We start from the raw sequence: 16,539 nt of genomic DNA on the forward strand, positions 1-16,539 counted from the left end.
ACTCTAGGAGACTGATAGCATGAACAACGTTAACTCAATCACTTCCAGTTTCTGGGGAAACACCGTATATATTTTAATATAAGCAAATTAGGAAAAACTTCGGAATCTGCCTTTGAGTCTCAGAAATGTACTGAATTCTAGGAAGCTGTCAACAGTTCTAATGTGTAAGCCATATTTTGAGCTACACAGGAATTTGTCAATGCCAAGTTCATATTACAAACCTAGCCTGCTGTTCTCCCTCTTGACACTGTTAAGGAAGAACTTGGGGGTACCAATTAAAGAAATCTTGTTCCCAACCTCTAGGCAGACACTGAGTCCTACTCTCACAGATCGGGGTGGGGGGGCGGGGAGTGTCTCTCCAGTCAAAATGCCTGGCTTTGGAAACTAATTCTCCAAAGTCAGCTACCAACCCCTGTGCAACTCGTTCAACAAATATTCAGAGCCAATGTCTTTGTTAAAAATACAATTTCAGACCAACAAGTTATAGTCAGTAAAGTCCTACGCAGCTTTAACTACTTTCATCTCTTCTCCTTTAATAAGTGGAAACAGTCCAGCCGCCCCAGACATAATTTCTATTTCCTATTCTTTGTACACCACATTCGTTCACTGTAATAAGAAGAATTTAGGAGCAAGCACCGACTTCGTCAGCCTCCAGGCTGGAACAGGCACAGCGCTAGGCAAGGGGAGCGGAAGCTCAGTTAGTGCCAGCAGTCCTGGGGGACAGGCGCCTGCAGGCGCCCTGTTTACAGAGGTTTGAGGGGCGGGCAGGAGGCCAGAGGCCATTCTGGGTAAGTGGCAGAGCGGGGCTGTACCCCCAAGCACAAAGCCCCCCAGAACCATCCCGTCATATCTGTAGGCAGGGGAGGGTCTTGGTGGGACCGGTGCAGAGCTAATAGCATCAAAAAGCATCTCAATTTTAAAAATTAAGTGCATGGAGTTAAATTATTCTATTACTTTTCCAAAATTTGGCACTGCAGTTCTTTGGGGGGAGTGGGTGAATAAAATATGATTTCTTTAAAGAATATGGTCAGTTCCTTGTAACTCTAAAGATTCATAAACATTCATAACAACAGAATGCTCCATGACAATCTACTGCTCGCTAGTTGGAGGTAATAAATCCATTCTGGTTTAATGGCCTCCATTTCTGGGCATTATGGCTGGGAAAGTTTTAAACAGGTGGTGTGCTTCCCCTTTAGGGTTCTTCTTTGCTTGAGATAATTTTATACTCAGTGTTTTCAATCGGGTAGCTTTAAAAAAAAGCATACCACATTGCAGAAGTGGTCTACCATAAAGCTTTGCCTTTCATCCCCGCAGGGCCTGCTTCTCCAGAATATAAAACTAAAGAATACGCTTCCATTATTATGATTGTATCTCCTGAAACTTTCTCAAAAGAGTGCTAGGAAGATCACATTTCAAGATGCATTTACAACAATTATGGACACAATATATTAGTGAGACACAGGGGACAGAACAATGTGTGTGGCCCACTCGCATCCGTATAAAAACTGTTACACAGACACTTCTCTGCACCAACTACTTCCGGGAGACACAGACTGGGAACACTGGCCTGTACTGTACGCCATTTGCACCACCTGAGTTTCCTGGCCATGTACACCTTGTGTTTTGAACACAAAACCAAGTTAACTGGGACAAAGACTAGGAGAAACACTTCTCTCCAGCGGAGCCTCTGCCAGTTATCCCTCTATCGCTAATCAGCATAATGGAGGCGGCATGGGCTGCTCGGAGGTCACCCAGGAGAGCCGCCGAGGGCCAGGAGCCCGTGCTGGGGGCTCAGGACACTGCTTCTGGCAAGAGGCACAGGCCTTTTCTCAGAAAAAACGCGCCGATTATATCCATGTTTTTATTCAAACCTAGTAATCTGCCTAAATGATCATCCCCGCGGCACGGAATGGCGCCGGGTGGGAAGGCTGTGGCAATGGGAGCCAGTCGGGCTGACAGCTGAGAGCAAGCGATGCTTCGCCGAGCACTATTATGTGGAGGCAACAAATTGAAACCACTCTCATTTCAATTTCCACGATGATTCATCAGGAGCTTGCCACATTTAATTCCACACTCAGCGGTGCTGTTTTGTGCACAGGAAGATGCTGAAAAGGCCCAAATAATGAGCCATTAGGTATCGATGGGAAGCTCAGCTGTACCTAAACATCAGTTATGGTGCCGGGAGGGTTCCTTCAAACCCAGGGCCCACCCTCCAACTGCGAAACTGCAGCCGAAGGCTGTCCTCAGCCACAGCCGTGGACAGGACCCGCCTTCCGCACAGGCCCGCAGACCCCGAGGAGCTGCAGGGGAGGCCTGGGGAGTGGACACGGGTCCTGCCTCCAGCAAGAGCATGTGGGGGGCAGGCAGCACCTCGCGGGGGCAGACAGGAACTGCTCCAAAGGGTGCCTGCTGGGAGGCGGAGGGGGCTGCACCCACCTGTTGACAGTGAAGGAGGAGGCATCTCAGAAGGCCCGGAGGAGTGACAGGGTGCTAACTTCAGAGAAACTGTAACCCTGAACAGCTGAACATGGGCTTCAGAGGAGCTGGTGTCAGGATCATGGCTGGGGGAGGCAGGGCGGCCCATTCACTGTAGCCTTTCCTGTCACATGCAGCTGACTCTGGACACAGGGGCCAGGAGGAAGCACCCCTGGGGATGGCCTGCCAGGCCTGCCTGCCAGAGATCACCCAGGCCCACAGTCAGAGTCCCGGCTTCTCCTGAAACAGAGCTGGTGCTGCTCTCGTCTCTATTCTAGGCTGCATTCCTCAGACAGGCAGACACACACACACACATCTCACATACACACACACACTCACATTCTGTCCTTCGCGGCTTTTTGTTCCCATAGCTCCTATCACCATTTACCTTAGTACATGTTTTATTTACTCATTCTGTTCACGGTGCCCCGTCCCCGACAGAATGTCAGTCCTGGAAGGACGAGGGCTTTTATGCACTAGGCTCCCTGCTGCCCTCCCAGGACCCGCACACTGCCTGGCATAAAGCAGTCACCTGACAAATACCTGATAAAAGCACACGCACATAATTTATTACATTTGTACTAATGAACTGTCCATTCGTTTTTAATCTAGCTCATATTTCACATGAAAACATGCCTCAGCTATAAAAACAAGACGGAGGAAAATGGCCGGAGTATGGAATAAAGTAACTGTACAAGCAGCAGTAGCTATCAAATAAAAAAGGTTGAAATTCCCAGAATAAAGTAGTATCTCATATCGTGAGGCTAAGAAGAGGAAAGCATGCCTGGTTCTTGGCGAAAGGTTGCCACACTGAAACTCTGTCTGAGAACCTGCCCGCGAGGACGGGCCTGCCTGTGGGTGCCCAGCACCCCCTCTTGTAGAGAAAACTGATGAATCAGAGCCGCAGGTGTTGCCATGAATGGAATGTTTTCACATACTGACAGCTTCCCAGGTTCAGAGGCAGCTAGACCCTTGACACACGTGTGAAATGACTTCTCCAGGCTGCTCTGGGCACAGAGGGGAAGTTCTGCCTTAATAAAATCTGAACCTTGGATTTGTGTGCATGGTGGATGTGAAAATCTGACCTATTTTATTATTTTGTTTTGTTTTTCTGTTAATCCTCATCTAAGGATATTTTTCTATTTATTTATGATTACTATTATTATTATTATTGTTTAGATCTAGTAGAAGGGAGGGTAGGGACAGAGAGAGAGAAACATTGGTGTGAGAGAGACACATCAGTTGGCTGTCTCCCGCAAGGGGCCTTGACCAGGGCCAGGGATTAAGCCAGTAACTAAAGTACATGCCCTCCACCAAGAATCGAACCTGATACCTTTCAGTCTTCGGTTCGATGCTCTATCCACTGAGCCAACCCGGCTAGGGCTATCTATTTATTCTTAGAGTGCTAATTCTCTTTAAATGATCCAGTAAAAAAGTAGGTCATTTCCAGTGCTGACAATTGTGCTTTCACTCAGAAGTTAACATACAAGTGATCCAAAGGTTGGTGGCAAGTAGAATATATCTCAACATTTCATCTGTGCAACTGCTGCTCTCACAGTTACGGCTCACACATAAAGGGCAGCACTCCTCACACAACTGCACAGCCTGCTCCTGAACTAGACAGAGCCACCAGTTCTTCACTCTGCCTCTCCTGCTACGTTAGCCTTCCCTGAGACCTTGTAAATTAAAGCAAATGGCAGAAAAGTTAGGAGGAGACTCAGCTTTCACCATAAACATGAGAAGCTACCTCTTACAGATGCCGAGAGAAAAAAGGCTATCAGCCACTCGGAACGCATTCTGGGGGCAGAGCAGATGGTACCTCCAAAGCGGTAAATATGGGCTTTAACTATTTTGGAACTACTTTACCTCTGCTCAGGAGAAGGTGGTAACCGCCTGGCCAGTGTGGCTCAGTAGTTGAGCAATGACATATGAACCAGGAGATCACAATTTGATTCCCAATCAGGGTACATTGCCTGGGTTATGGGATGGATTCCTAGTATGGGGTGTGCAAGAAACAGCCTATGAATAATTCTCTCTCATCATTGATGTTTCTCTCTCTCTCTCCTCCTCTCCCTTCCTCCCTGAAAGCAATAAAAACATATATTTTTTAAAAAGGCGGAAACCATGAGGACTCACCCTATAAAGAGGATGGCATTTGTCCCTGAAGCACGGAGCCAGCCGGGCGTAGATCTGCAGGCTGTAGTAATATGCTGCCAGCTGGAGAGACAGAGCTGAGCGGGACTGCTTTTCAAAGCACTGGTTAGCGTCTAACACCTAGGAGGGAACGTGACGGCGTGAGCTCGGCTGGAAGGAAATCAAGACCATCATAAACCGTTACCTCGCCAGTCATCACTGCAGAGTTTTGACTCAAAGTTTCCATCACAGCAACTCACTTCATATGACAACATTAAAATTCAGGAGGCGATAGAGGCAGATTGCATGCATGCAGAGGCAGATTTAAAATCAGCATTTTGGCTAACATTGTAGGATTTATTCTCTGGACACTGACAGCGAGTATTTATGTTAAAGAAGCAATCATTATGAGCAATAGCTCTTTAATTAATTCACTTTTAGGCCCTTCTTTCTTGGAAGGGTACACTTACCTGAGGTAGGGCCAGGAGGTAGGCGAGTGCCAAGGTCATGTCATTGGGTAAAGCGTCGCTTGCTAGCTGCAAGAGAACTGAACACAGGGAGACGCATTACTTAGCGTGAGGATCTGTACGGCAGGCACAGTCACTGAGGCCATGTTTCCAGCCCCAAACATTTTCAACAGACAGCTGGCTCCAGAGGACTCTGAGAAACTTAATAAAAGCCACACAGTCTTCTAAACACAGACCACGTGAAACCACGGCCAACAGCCACCTTGCCGAAATGCAGACAACTGAGCTGCTGGTCACTCAGACACAGGGAAAGCCTGTTGGTGTAGCTGCAAAGTCTGAGAGCAAATACATCAACGAGGATGCTTCCTTAAAGCGAGTCCTTTGGTTTTTAAAGGCCCAGGCCACGCTATAAAATCATGTATATCAGTGGCAGCTCATGGAGAAGGTGGCCTTATATGTACTGACAATCAGAGCAACAAAAGAGCTTTCTGAGCACAAATCCAGGACAAAGCTTTGCTGACTACCATGGCGATGACATGGCTTTGTTCCTGCCGGGACACCCCTCTTCATCCCAGCCCGAGAAGAGCAGCAGCCACTGGCTTTGATTATACAGTATCGTAAAACATCCCGGTCATTAGCAGCTTTTCTACACAAAAATGTGACAACCGGCAAATGTCACAGCGTTAATGAAGGCACGTAGGCTGCCAACACTGCGTCATGTGCAGGAGTGTGACAAGGACCCAGGCCGCTCGCTCTGAGCAGAGGGGTGACAGGGACCCAGGCCGCTCGCTCTGAGCAGAGGGGTGACAGGACCAAGGCCGCTCGCTCTGAGCAGAGGGGTTACAGGGACCCAGGCCGCTCACTCGTCTGGGTGGAGGAGCGAGCGCAGGGAGCCCCACGCAGTCACACAGGTCCTCCTGGGGGGGCTGATGGAGGGGAACACTGTGCATGATCCAGAGCAAGTGACACTGGACTTCAGAAACAGACCACATGATATTTCTCCAGATTTCCCTGCCTAACTGTGTCTCACTCGGACTAGAAGGCCACCGTATAATCTGAGCTTAGCTGACAGCGGGATAGCGGGATTAGTAGGGGGCTGAGGAGCACAGTTAAAGGTAACTGGCGAATCTTGGTGGAAGGTACACAGGCATTCACTGCAGAACCGTCTCAACTTACGCACATTTGAAAGTGTTCATAGAAAAATGCAGGGGAAGAGAAGAGGGCAAACCCCCTCTGAGAACTGCCAAATGCTCAAGCTCCCTGTCAGTCACTTCCTTCCCAAACGGGGTTTCCTGGCGGGCCCTCTGGACCAGTGTGCCTGCCTGTCTCCAGCACTCACACACTGGCTTTCCAGCCACACGGAGCCCGGGACCTCCTGCTCCGAGACTGGGAGAATGGCCAGGGTCAAGTGCACACTGCCCGTGTGTCCCCAGGTTGAGAGGAAAGGGGTTCTAGCTCTTCCCTAATCCCTGACACAAGTGCTGCTGAACTTTCCCGTGACATCTTTTCCTCCCACACCTGGACCACAGCCCGCTGGTCTCCACCACCACGTGCCCACCCAGAGCCCCTGCCCACTCACAGCTGGACGCCTGCAGGAAACCCGTGGGGAGTGAGGGGAGTGGCCCCCTTCCACCCGGGCATCAAAACTGCCTCGGTCAAAAGGCGTTTCGGGTGTGCCCAGATCCTATTCACCAACTCCTTTTGACCTTAAACTCCCCTTTGGAAGCCAATAAATATGTTGTGTTGTCTGTGGTGAGTGTGACTGTCTCTCTATCAGAGAGATGGAACCCACCTAGCTCCCAGCTTTATGAATCTAAAAAAAAAAAAAAAAAAAAAAAAAACTGCCTCAGCAGCCCTCACTGAGACCCAAGGGTTCTTGCTAAAGAGAACACGAACCCCACCTCCAGGAAGAGTCTCAGTCTTTGCATCTGCCAGTCACTGGAAGGAGCACTTGACAAAGCTATCAGTGGGATCTGACATAGACTATGCCCCAGGGTCTCGCTGGGACCCCCAGAAGGCATGCTGGCTACAGACTGAGTCACAGTGATGTGATGTCCAGATGACAAAATACAAATATATATATTTAAAGAGGCCTGCCTTCCGTTTAGCAGGGCATATGAATTTAATTTGCAATGCTGGTTACCAATCCTTGAATGCCATTTTCTAGAACCGTCACAGCCCAAACAAGGCGAGATCTCCGTCCAGCCTGCAAACACTAACTGTGTGCAAAATGAGTGCCCCTGGAAGGCAGTCTATGGCCCATCTGATTCCAGGGCTGAATTCACAGAGGAAGGCTGCTCCTGCTATCGATTTGGAAATTGTTAGCCATTAAATCATTCATTTAGCAAAATAAGTAATGACCAATTTTCTTCATCTAGTCTTCATAAAAACCTTTTCTTCAACTTCATTAGAAAATCTGAAAAGTCAGATCATGTTGGGAAGAGTAATTTACATTATAACCTACTTCTGAACCCAGGTCAAGCATCACATTTTTAAGATTTTTAATTTGGGTCATTTATCCTCTATAACTCTTCAATTGTGGTGAGTTTCTGACAGATATTTGGTAATCTCAAATAGTCAAAGACATGTGTTTCAGACATTAGAATATCGATAACAATGTGGGAACAAATGGAAAGGTGTCTTGGGTAAACTTGAATATATGTTTAATTCTTTAAAAAAAACTCTACATGGAAAGATATGCCACCACTCAGGAAATTCTGAAGATGGAATCCACATCTAATACATGCCTCAAAGCAAATATGAGTTATTAACACGCAAAAGGAGGAACATTTATTGGGCACTTTGTAACGTTCACTCTAAGAATCGTTTTGCATAATTAGCAGCTTAAAATAGAAACTGTGTCATATATGTGCTTTTAAATCCTCAACACTGTAAGTGGCTGCAGAACAGAAGGTAATAAATGTCTTAAATAAATGAATGACGGTGTCGAGTTAAGCTATCGGAATTACTGACAGGGTAGCCCTGTTTTCCAGCGCTACACTCGGCTTCATTTCCCGTCCCGAACCTGGGCCGTACCTTCCGTGGTGGGGACGCCTCCCCCCGAACCTGGGCCGTACCTTCCGTGGTGAGGACGCCTCCCGCCGAACCTGGGCCGTACCTTCCGTGGTGGGGACGCCTCCCCCCGAACCTGGGCTGTACCTTCCGTGGTGCGGACGCCTCCCCCCGAACCTGGGCCGTACCTTCCGTGGTGGGGACGCCTCCCCCCGAACCTGGGCCGTACCTTCCGTGGTGGGGAACGCCTCCGCCCCCTGGCTCTCCGTCTCGGCCAGCTTGCCCGTCCGCAGCAGCACTTCAGCGAAGCTCTCCCCGGGGCCGGGCTGGTAGGAGCTGTAGGTAACCTGGGACTGGACAGAGGGGAGGGCTGTGGGCAGGCTGTCCTGTTCCGGGAAAACACTCAGAAACACAGCGGCAAGGTTTTATATCCCTGGTGACTGGAGTGATGATCCTCACTTACTAATGCACATTTTGTGTAAAACTGTTTTAATCTCATAATATGTTGTTATGTAGAAAAAAACAATCACCAAAAAAAAAAAAAAAAAAAAAAAACCCACAACGGTGAATAGCATGATTAAGAAGGAAGACAAAAAAGTTAGTTTTCAGGAAAATGTCGGTTTTGTTTACGCTGAGGGGCCCAGGGCAGTGTCCTTACCTCAGCGACAAAGGGGCTGGAGAGGACAGACTCATAGAAAGGGTGGCAGCCTTGTCTTTCCAGGCCGTCATTGGCTGTGCTTCCGCTTCCGTAAGCATCGCCAAATTCTTGCCCCTGAACAGAACAAAGTGAAAAGACGGTAGATAAAATGAAAGAGAGCTGGGGTAGAAGGAGGGAGGCAGGGAGAGAGGGATGGAGAGGGGAGGGAGGGAGGAAGGGGGGGAAGGAGGGATGGAGGGGGGAAAGAGGGAGGGAGGTAGGGAGGGAGGGAAAGGGGGAGAAGGAGGGACAGGAGGAGGATTTCAGGAGTAACAAAGTGCATTGTATGATCAAAAGAGAGTGTGTCTGTGCAACACAGATGCCAGCAGGGCTGGAGGAATAACACCAACTCGGAGGGCACCGCAGCCTCGCCCTGCAGCGCCTCTGACTGCCCCAGTCACTCTGACATCCATCACTCAGGAACACGGAAGTGATCGCTATTACACACAGAACAAGCTTTCCACGCTCGTCAGCACAGCCTTCCTAAAACACTTCGTACACTTCGTGCTCCCTGCTCAGAAACCTCTAGTAGCTTTGCACAATGCAAACAGCCAACGGTGTCAAGTCTAAACCAGGCAGGGTAACATTTAAGTGAGTAACTGTGAGGCGACATGAAAGGCCAGCTCTTCGCTCCCCAGCAACAGGCCTGCTGAATGCGGCACCTCTGCTTTCTCCCAGGCCAGGCTCCTGTCCGTGCTGTCTGCCTACCTGAGCCCACCTCCCCACCCCTCCCAGGGAGGCGAAATAAAGAAAGGTGTGCCCTGGGCCTCCATCTCCTCCTCAGCCACCCCCGCAACGCCTCAGCCGGGCACCAGCATTCCTCATCAGCTGGCACTCAGGCTCCTCCTCCGGGCAATGACACTGAGGTTTCCCTTTCCTCAGACCGGCACATCGATGGCACAGCTCCTCCCTGGAAGGGCAAGGAAAGGCATGCCCGCCCTCCCGTTTACTGAGCACCTGCTTCACGCCAGGCACAGCCCAGGGAAGCCGTGACATCGCTGCCCACGATGGTGACCGTACAAGGGACACATAACAACAACCAGACAGCGGGCACAACGCTAACACCTCACCGAAGACACATACCCTGGGCAGGTCCCACAGGTGAGACAGCGCAGTAACCGTAATCACAACCAGTGTGAGACCCGCAGCAACGGGAGAGCTATGGACTCACACCCACGTCAGGCACACAGCCTGTACGCGTATGGATCTTCATGCACCCACTGTCCGGGCCATCAGCCTGCGTCCTCCTCTTCCCTGCACACCCCCATCCAGACCCTCAGCACGTCACCCTCCCCTCCGCCTGCCGCCCAAGCCAGCCACTTCCCGCCTCCTCCCTGCAGCCCTGGCCCAGCCTGCACCACGCCCCACTGGAGCGCCGGAACCGAGGGGTCTCTGCCGCTCCCGATTCATCCTGCCAGCTGCCGACCCAGCCATCCCGGAATCTTACTGAAAGTCCAGCTGCACCACACGCCTGCCGCTGCCTGAACCCTCCAGCAGCTCCCATCGCACTCAGAATAAAGCCTGTGGTGCAAGCCAGTGGCCTCATCACTACCCATAGGCCTCCCGCCCCTCTGACCTCAGCTGCTAGCGTCTCTCCTGTGTCCACCCTGCTCCTCCTACACTGGCCTCCTTCCTTTCTACAAACATGTTGAGCGCCTTCCCTCGCAGGGGGCTCTGTACTCCTTCTGCTTAGTTCAGCCAGATCCCTGCTCAGACCACCTGCTCTCCTAAGACCCCTAACTTCCCCGTGGAAGTCAGAACTTCTCCCCAATGTCACTCACTGTCCCGCACGCACCTTGCTGGTCCTCACCGCACTCCTCACCCCGCATGGCACTAGCACACAAATGCTTGGACTGTTGCTTTATTTGATGCATTCTGTAGGTTCCTCAGGGGACGGGAATTCCCCGCCCCCAGGGGCCAGCACAGAACCTGACCCACAGAAAACGCCTGACACATACCTGCGCGTCCTCCATGGAGGGCGCTACATTCTATAAAGCAATTCTCTCATCGCCCATCTGAGGGAGGCCCGGGTTCCCTAAGAGACTGTGGGAACAGCCTGGAGAGGACAGGACTGTAACTGGGTGGACAGGCCCGCGCAGGGGGTCTGAGGAAGCGGGTGCTTGCCTGAAGGGGCCGGAGGTACGTCAGGGACTTCCTCCACCACTGCCCGTCGCTGACGGCCTGCAGCACCGCCCTGGTGGTGGTCGTGGTGTTGGAAAGCACCTTCATGGTGGTGGCCGTGGTCCAGTGGAGCAGGTCCGCCGAGCTGCCGCCCGGAGCGCCGGCTGCATCCTGTGATGGAGAAGGAGCCGAGAGGAGCATTGCCATGAGAACAGAGGGTGATAAGGGGGCTCCTGAGAATGACGGGGCGAGAAGACAGGTAAGCTGGAAAATCCATTTCTGCTATGACACAGTAAGGTGAACCCCAGCGCTGCTGGCCCACTGTGCCTCGCTCACAAAAGACGACGAAAGGAAAAAATACCATGGTGCGCTCATCGCACAATCCCTTTCAGAAACACTGAGGAGGTAAAAATGAGTTCTTCGTTTTTTACCAATGGAATATCCCGCCAAAGAGATTCTCCCGTGCTATTTTTTAAAGTGTTCACTATTTAGGTTAAGAAATAAATTGTTCACTCAAACAATGCTAAGTCTTATGACAGCACTGCAGAGTCGGTGTTAGAATACCATCGGACACAAAGATAAGCTACAGGTCAGACACACTGCGCCGCCCACGGGCGCCAGCCTTCAGGGCTCCTCCGCCTGACCAGGCCTGGCCAGCGGTGGGCTCCTGGCTCCAGGCAGGGTGTGGACCCCCGGGGACACCTCTCCAGAGGCTCATGGGGGTGAGCACCTACCCATGCCTTGGCCAGCCGGCCGGCTGAGTTTCCTCTTTTGTGCAATGCCTGCTCTTGGATTTTGCCCATTCTTCTGTCGGTGGTCGGTCTTCCCTATTCACCCGTAAGGGTTCTTTTTATATTCTGGGTACACATCTCTTGTTAGATACAAGAATTGTGAATATTTTCTGCTACTCTGCAGATTATCTTTTCATTGTCTTAATGGTGTCTTTGATTAATAGAAGTTCTTAAATTCCAAATTAGTCCAATGTATCAGTTTTGTCACTTTATGATTAGTATTTTTGTATCGTATTTAAGAAATCTTTGCTACTCCAAGGTCACAAAGATTTTTTCTATATTTGCCCTGATATGGAATAGTTTTGCTATGAATCCTGGTAAGACAGTGCACTGCAGGCACGCTTAACGTACTAGCATCATACACTGATAGTGTAAGTGTTTTCTGTTTGCCTGTGTGCCTTCCTGACCAGACCACAGCTTCTCAAGGGCAGGGACAATGGTTATTCATCACCATGTGCTCTGAGTGTGTGACCATCCCGATGTGTCCTCTGCGTCTGTGGACACGTAAGAAGCCCGGGGTCACTGCTCCATCTAAATGTTCACAGACACATGTTCTAACATGTTAATGTTAGCGGCAGCTGAGTGTTATTCAAATAAGATTTCATGTCACACTTCCCATTCCTGCTCATCTTCAGCATCTTCTTAATTGAGAAGGCGTGCTGAATGATTTGAATGTCATCAACTAACCCAAGAGTAGAACCAAACATAGAAACACGGTAAGAAATGGGGCTCTTACACAGAACACCACTTCACGCGCAGGAAAATGTCAAATAATGCAGGCTGTACAACAACTGCTCTATTTCACCGAATGAGCCTACCCTTTACACATAATGGCTAACTCAAGAAAGGAAATTTAACTTTACACAATAAAGAACTTAAATTTAATAAATAAGTATAAAACAAAATAAAGAAAGGCAATTTAAAATATCTGAAAAGTGCAAGTTTGCTCCGGAGGATAAGTGAAAGCCACACACGCAGGAGTGTGTGTGATAAAAGGCTTTCTGCGAGAGCTCCCTAATGAGAGCTGCCAGAGAGAAAGGGAAATAAACAGCTCATTTGGACCACAGAGGAGATGTAATTTGGGGGCAATCCACCACCATTATAGTGGAACCAAAGGCATTAATGAGGAAAATATTCTCTTTCAACTTCACGTAATGAAGAAAGAAGAAAGAGGTTAGGCAAAACCCTGCAATGATTACGGCTGCACATGTGATTCGGAGCTGCATGCTGCTAATTAATTTAGAGTGTACGGCCGCAGAAATAGAATAATCCCCAAAACCAAATCAACAACTCCCAGCATAAAATTCAACATGAAATCTCATTAATGTCAAGTGTGCCTCAGAGCTCGACGGCTGGCTGACTAAGCACTAGTAATGTTTTCCAAACCTGTAAGACACGCCTTTACCGAATGGGCACGGGCTCGCAAGGACAAGGGTGGTCCCACCGGCCAAGCTTGGCTCACAGAAGCGACTCCTGTTAACCAGTGACCAGAGTGGATCATCTTTTAGAGGTTACCTATAAGAGTTGCTCTCTCTGGTGTCTGGTATCATAAGGGTTAATTTCTGGGCAACCTGTTTGCCCACCATAACAGAGCTGCATTCCAAAAACAGGTGACTGTCAATCCTTTGCCAACATTTAGGTGACAATCCAGTTCTGAGGCATTAGAAACAACTGTCCTTGTTTTACAAAAGAAGTCTGTACAGGGCCAGACAGGAAAGCAGTAACAGTATCAAAAACCCACTCCAGACTAAATTATTTCATCTAAAGCTTCAAAATATTCATTTGTGTCTTTGTGCATACTATATATGAGATTTAATATTCTTTAGAAGGAACAAGCTATCATGAAACATAAAAAAAAGCAAAACAGATAAGACCCTGTTGAGTTAATTGTTGTGTAGGGCATGAGGTCCAGTTCTAAATACATGTTTCTGCATGTGGACATTCATTAAGCCTGTACTTATTTCATATAAAAAGTGGTTTTTTACTGTTACTAACTTGTCAATAACATGGAAGAGGAAGCTATAAAACTTTTGGGAAAAAGCACAGGAGTGAATTTGCACCCCATGAGCTGGGCATAGCTTCCTTACGAGCGGTGAAAGCAAATAATGAGGGAGGGCAGCAACTTAAAACCTTGCACTTCACACATCACCATTAAGAAAGTAAAGTGTCAGGCAAACACTGAGAAATACATTTTCAATTCATACATCTGCTATTATTAGATCAAGGACTTGTATCCAGAATTAAAAGCAAAAAACCTCTTACAGCTTAGTCATAAGGACACACAAATAATCCAGTTGCAAAATATGTATGGCCATTTCACCAAAGAAGGTAGAGGATTGCCAATAAGCACATGAAAATATGATCATTGTTATTAATTATTTCAAAAATGCATGCTGGCCCTAGCCAGTTTGGCTGAGTGAATGGAGTGAAGGCCTGTGGACTCAAGGGCCCAAGTTTCCATTCTGGTCAAGGACACATGCCTGGGTAGTGGGCTCGATCCCCAGTAGGGGATGTGCAGGAGGCAGCCAGTCAATGATTCTCTCTCATCCATGTTTCTATTTCTCTCTCTCTCCCTTCCTCTCTGAAATCAATAACAATAGTTTTTAAATGTATGCTGCATGCCAAAATAAGAATAAGCTACCATACACATGCATAAACATGATTTGAATCAAACAGCCCTTCAACAGCAAGTGCTGATGAGGAAGCATGTGGAGAAACTGGGACCCTGATGGTTCCTGGTGAGAAAAGTGAAAATGCTGCAGCCACTCCGAAAACAATGGGCAGTTTCTGCAAATCTCTACCACACCATGCAGCGCCTCTGCTCCCAGGTACCTAGACAGCAAAGAGTATTTCCAAAGGCGTGTACAAGAACATTCGTAGCAACATTGCTCATGAAAGCTCCAAAGTGGAAACAATCCAAATATCTATCAACTGGTGAGTGGAAAAGGAAAGGGTTGTCCACGGTATTAAAATATAACTCCCATTGTGCTCACCTTTATTTAAATAGCATTTCTAATGTACCCTTTTATAAATTCAAAACAGCCCTTTGCTTAGAGTCCAGGTCCAGCTGTAAACATTAATTTGTCCAGTTGAATCAATCTGTAGCCACTTAAAATGTTCAGAACAAGTTTTCCCACAGTGAAAATGATTTTTTAATGGGAACCTTGTATATAACCCATTTCCAGCTCTAATTAGATTCATCTGGGGAAAATACCATTGGCTAAGCGACATAACTAACCCTAGCTAAACAAAATGTTAATATAGTCTAAGTGGCAGAATACTGCTACATCTAAAAAAAACATAATAACCAACATTAATAAGAAACTGGAAAAGTGTAATTTTGGTAGCTTTTCCCAATGCATTTTGTTCTATTTATAAACAAGTATCTTGTTCACAGGGACAACAGGCAATATCTCCGCCCTTATAGGCCACAGCGGTGCCAATGCAAATGCTACTTACTGCATGGCAATTACATCTTTACTTTGCTGGGATGTATAAATAAAAATCATGATTTCCACAACTCGGTAATGAAAGTCTTGAGCATTAAGCAGATTACACATCCAGTCAGCTCTCATTTATGAGTTGTAATTTAATGTGGTTATCATCTCTCTTAATGTGTAACCGCGGCATCTCCGAGCTGGGCCCTGTATTTTAATCTAATAATAGCAGCCATAATATTCTGAAATGTGCTTCATGAATCAGAGCCATAATGTGCTGGCTGAGCGTCTGGATTAGCACTTCACGAGATCTAGATGTATTACAGCTGCAGGAAGAGGACAAAGGAAGACAGGACGGCTTTTGAGGAGCTAGAAAAATGGTGGGCAGAGGATCATTTTGAAAGAATCCCTTTTCCTTGCTAAGCAGAATGTGTAAAGGACCACGGGTCTCCTTCACTTACAAAGGGAGTCTAATGGAGAGACAGGCACACATCTGTGGTAACAGAGCGTGTCCTACTCCAAAGAAACCACCAAGGGGTCAGGCCACACTTTCTAATTCATCCATAGAAGCAGAAAATAGGAAATCCAAAAGACTCAAAGGCTTTTGATGGGTTTTATACAGAAGGATGGAGATTGAGAATGAGCTTCGGAGCTGAACTCAGCAGACACACTTTGCACTGAACAGAGAAATGGTGCACCCCTCACAATGGCAAAAACCTAGCAGAATCCCAGGCACCACAGCACGCACAGATGTGTTAAACAGAAATTCCTTTTCGTTTTTAGGCTGAAGTGTACTTTCTAATTCACACTTACCACAGACTAATTTTATGCGGTGGGAGCTTCCCCACAGGGCTTTATCAAACATTTCCTGAGCATTCACCACGTGACCAGCACTCCATGGAGAGAATGCAGAGAAAACTGGCACACTGCCAGTTACCAGACAATGCCACACAGACCACTCCACGCTGACACAGGGATGGGAGAATGTGGGGGCAGAAAAACTTTACAAGGAAGATGATACTTTCGATGGGTGACCAGAGCCGAGACAGGAGAGCAGTACAGGCAGGGAGCAAACTCGAACACGAAGGTGTCATGGCACTACTCGGAGAATGGTGGTACAGTCACTGTGACCGGAACACAGCACGTGTCCAGAAGGCAGGAGAGGAGAGGAGGCTGGAGAGACAGACAAAATGGGGATGTGCTGGACAAGTAGGAAAGGATCTTAGGCTCAAAAGATGAAAAATGTGGTATAAAGAATGTCACTAAACGGAGGTCTTCCACTAGCCCTCGAAAGATGGGAAAATGTGCCAACTGCTAAAACACACGCCATTTTGTAATCAAGCCAACATAAGAACCGCTCTGATTCCCATGAAGGAAGCACAAGGAGCGTTCACATCCAGCGAGGA

At 48.1% G+C, this 16,539-nt stretch overlaps 1 protein-coding gene across 3 annotated transcripts in view; it reads right to left on the reverse strand.

The window, feature by feature from the left end:
* The window catches only part of NBAS (NBAS subunit of NRZ tethering complex), a 160,195-nt gene that overhangs the window by 42,322 nt on the left and 101,334 nt on the right, over nt 1-16,539 (reverse strand). For all 3 annotated transcript variants that reach the window (XM_045580476.1, XM_036434642.2, XM_045580477.1), the window contains exons 36-40: nt 10,909-11,076; nt 8,746-8,859; nt 8,317-8,440; nt 5,079-5,155; nt 4,612-4,749 (exon numbers count right to left, since the gene is read on the reverse strand). In XM_045580476.1, the coding sequence (XP_045436432.1) occupies nt 4,612-4,749; nt 5,079-5,155; nt 8,317-8,440; nt 8,746-8,859; nt 10,909-11,076 (621 nt within the window). The remainder of the gene's footprint in view (nt 1-4,611; nt 4,750-5,078; nt 5,156-8,316; nt 8,441-8,745; nt 8,860-10,908; nt 11,077-16,539) is intronic.

This window comes from Pipistrellus kuhlii, unplaced genomic scaffold (assembly GCF_014108245.1).
Source record: "Pipistrellus kuhlii isolate mPipKuh1 unplaced genomic scaffold, mPipKuh1.p scaffold_m20_p_13, whole genome shotgun sequence".
Taxonomy (NCBI): domain Eukaryota; kingdom Metazoa; phylum Chordata; class Mammalia; order Chiroptera; family Vespertilionidae; genus Pipistrellus; species Pipistrellus kuhlii.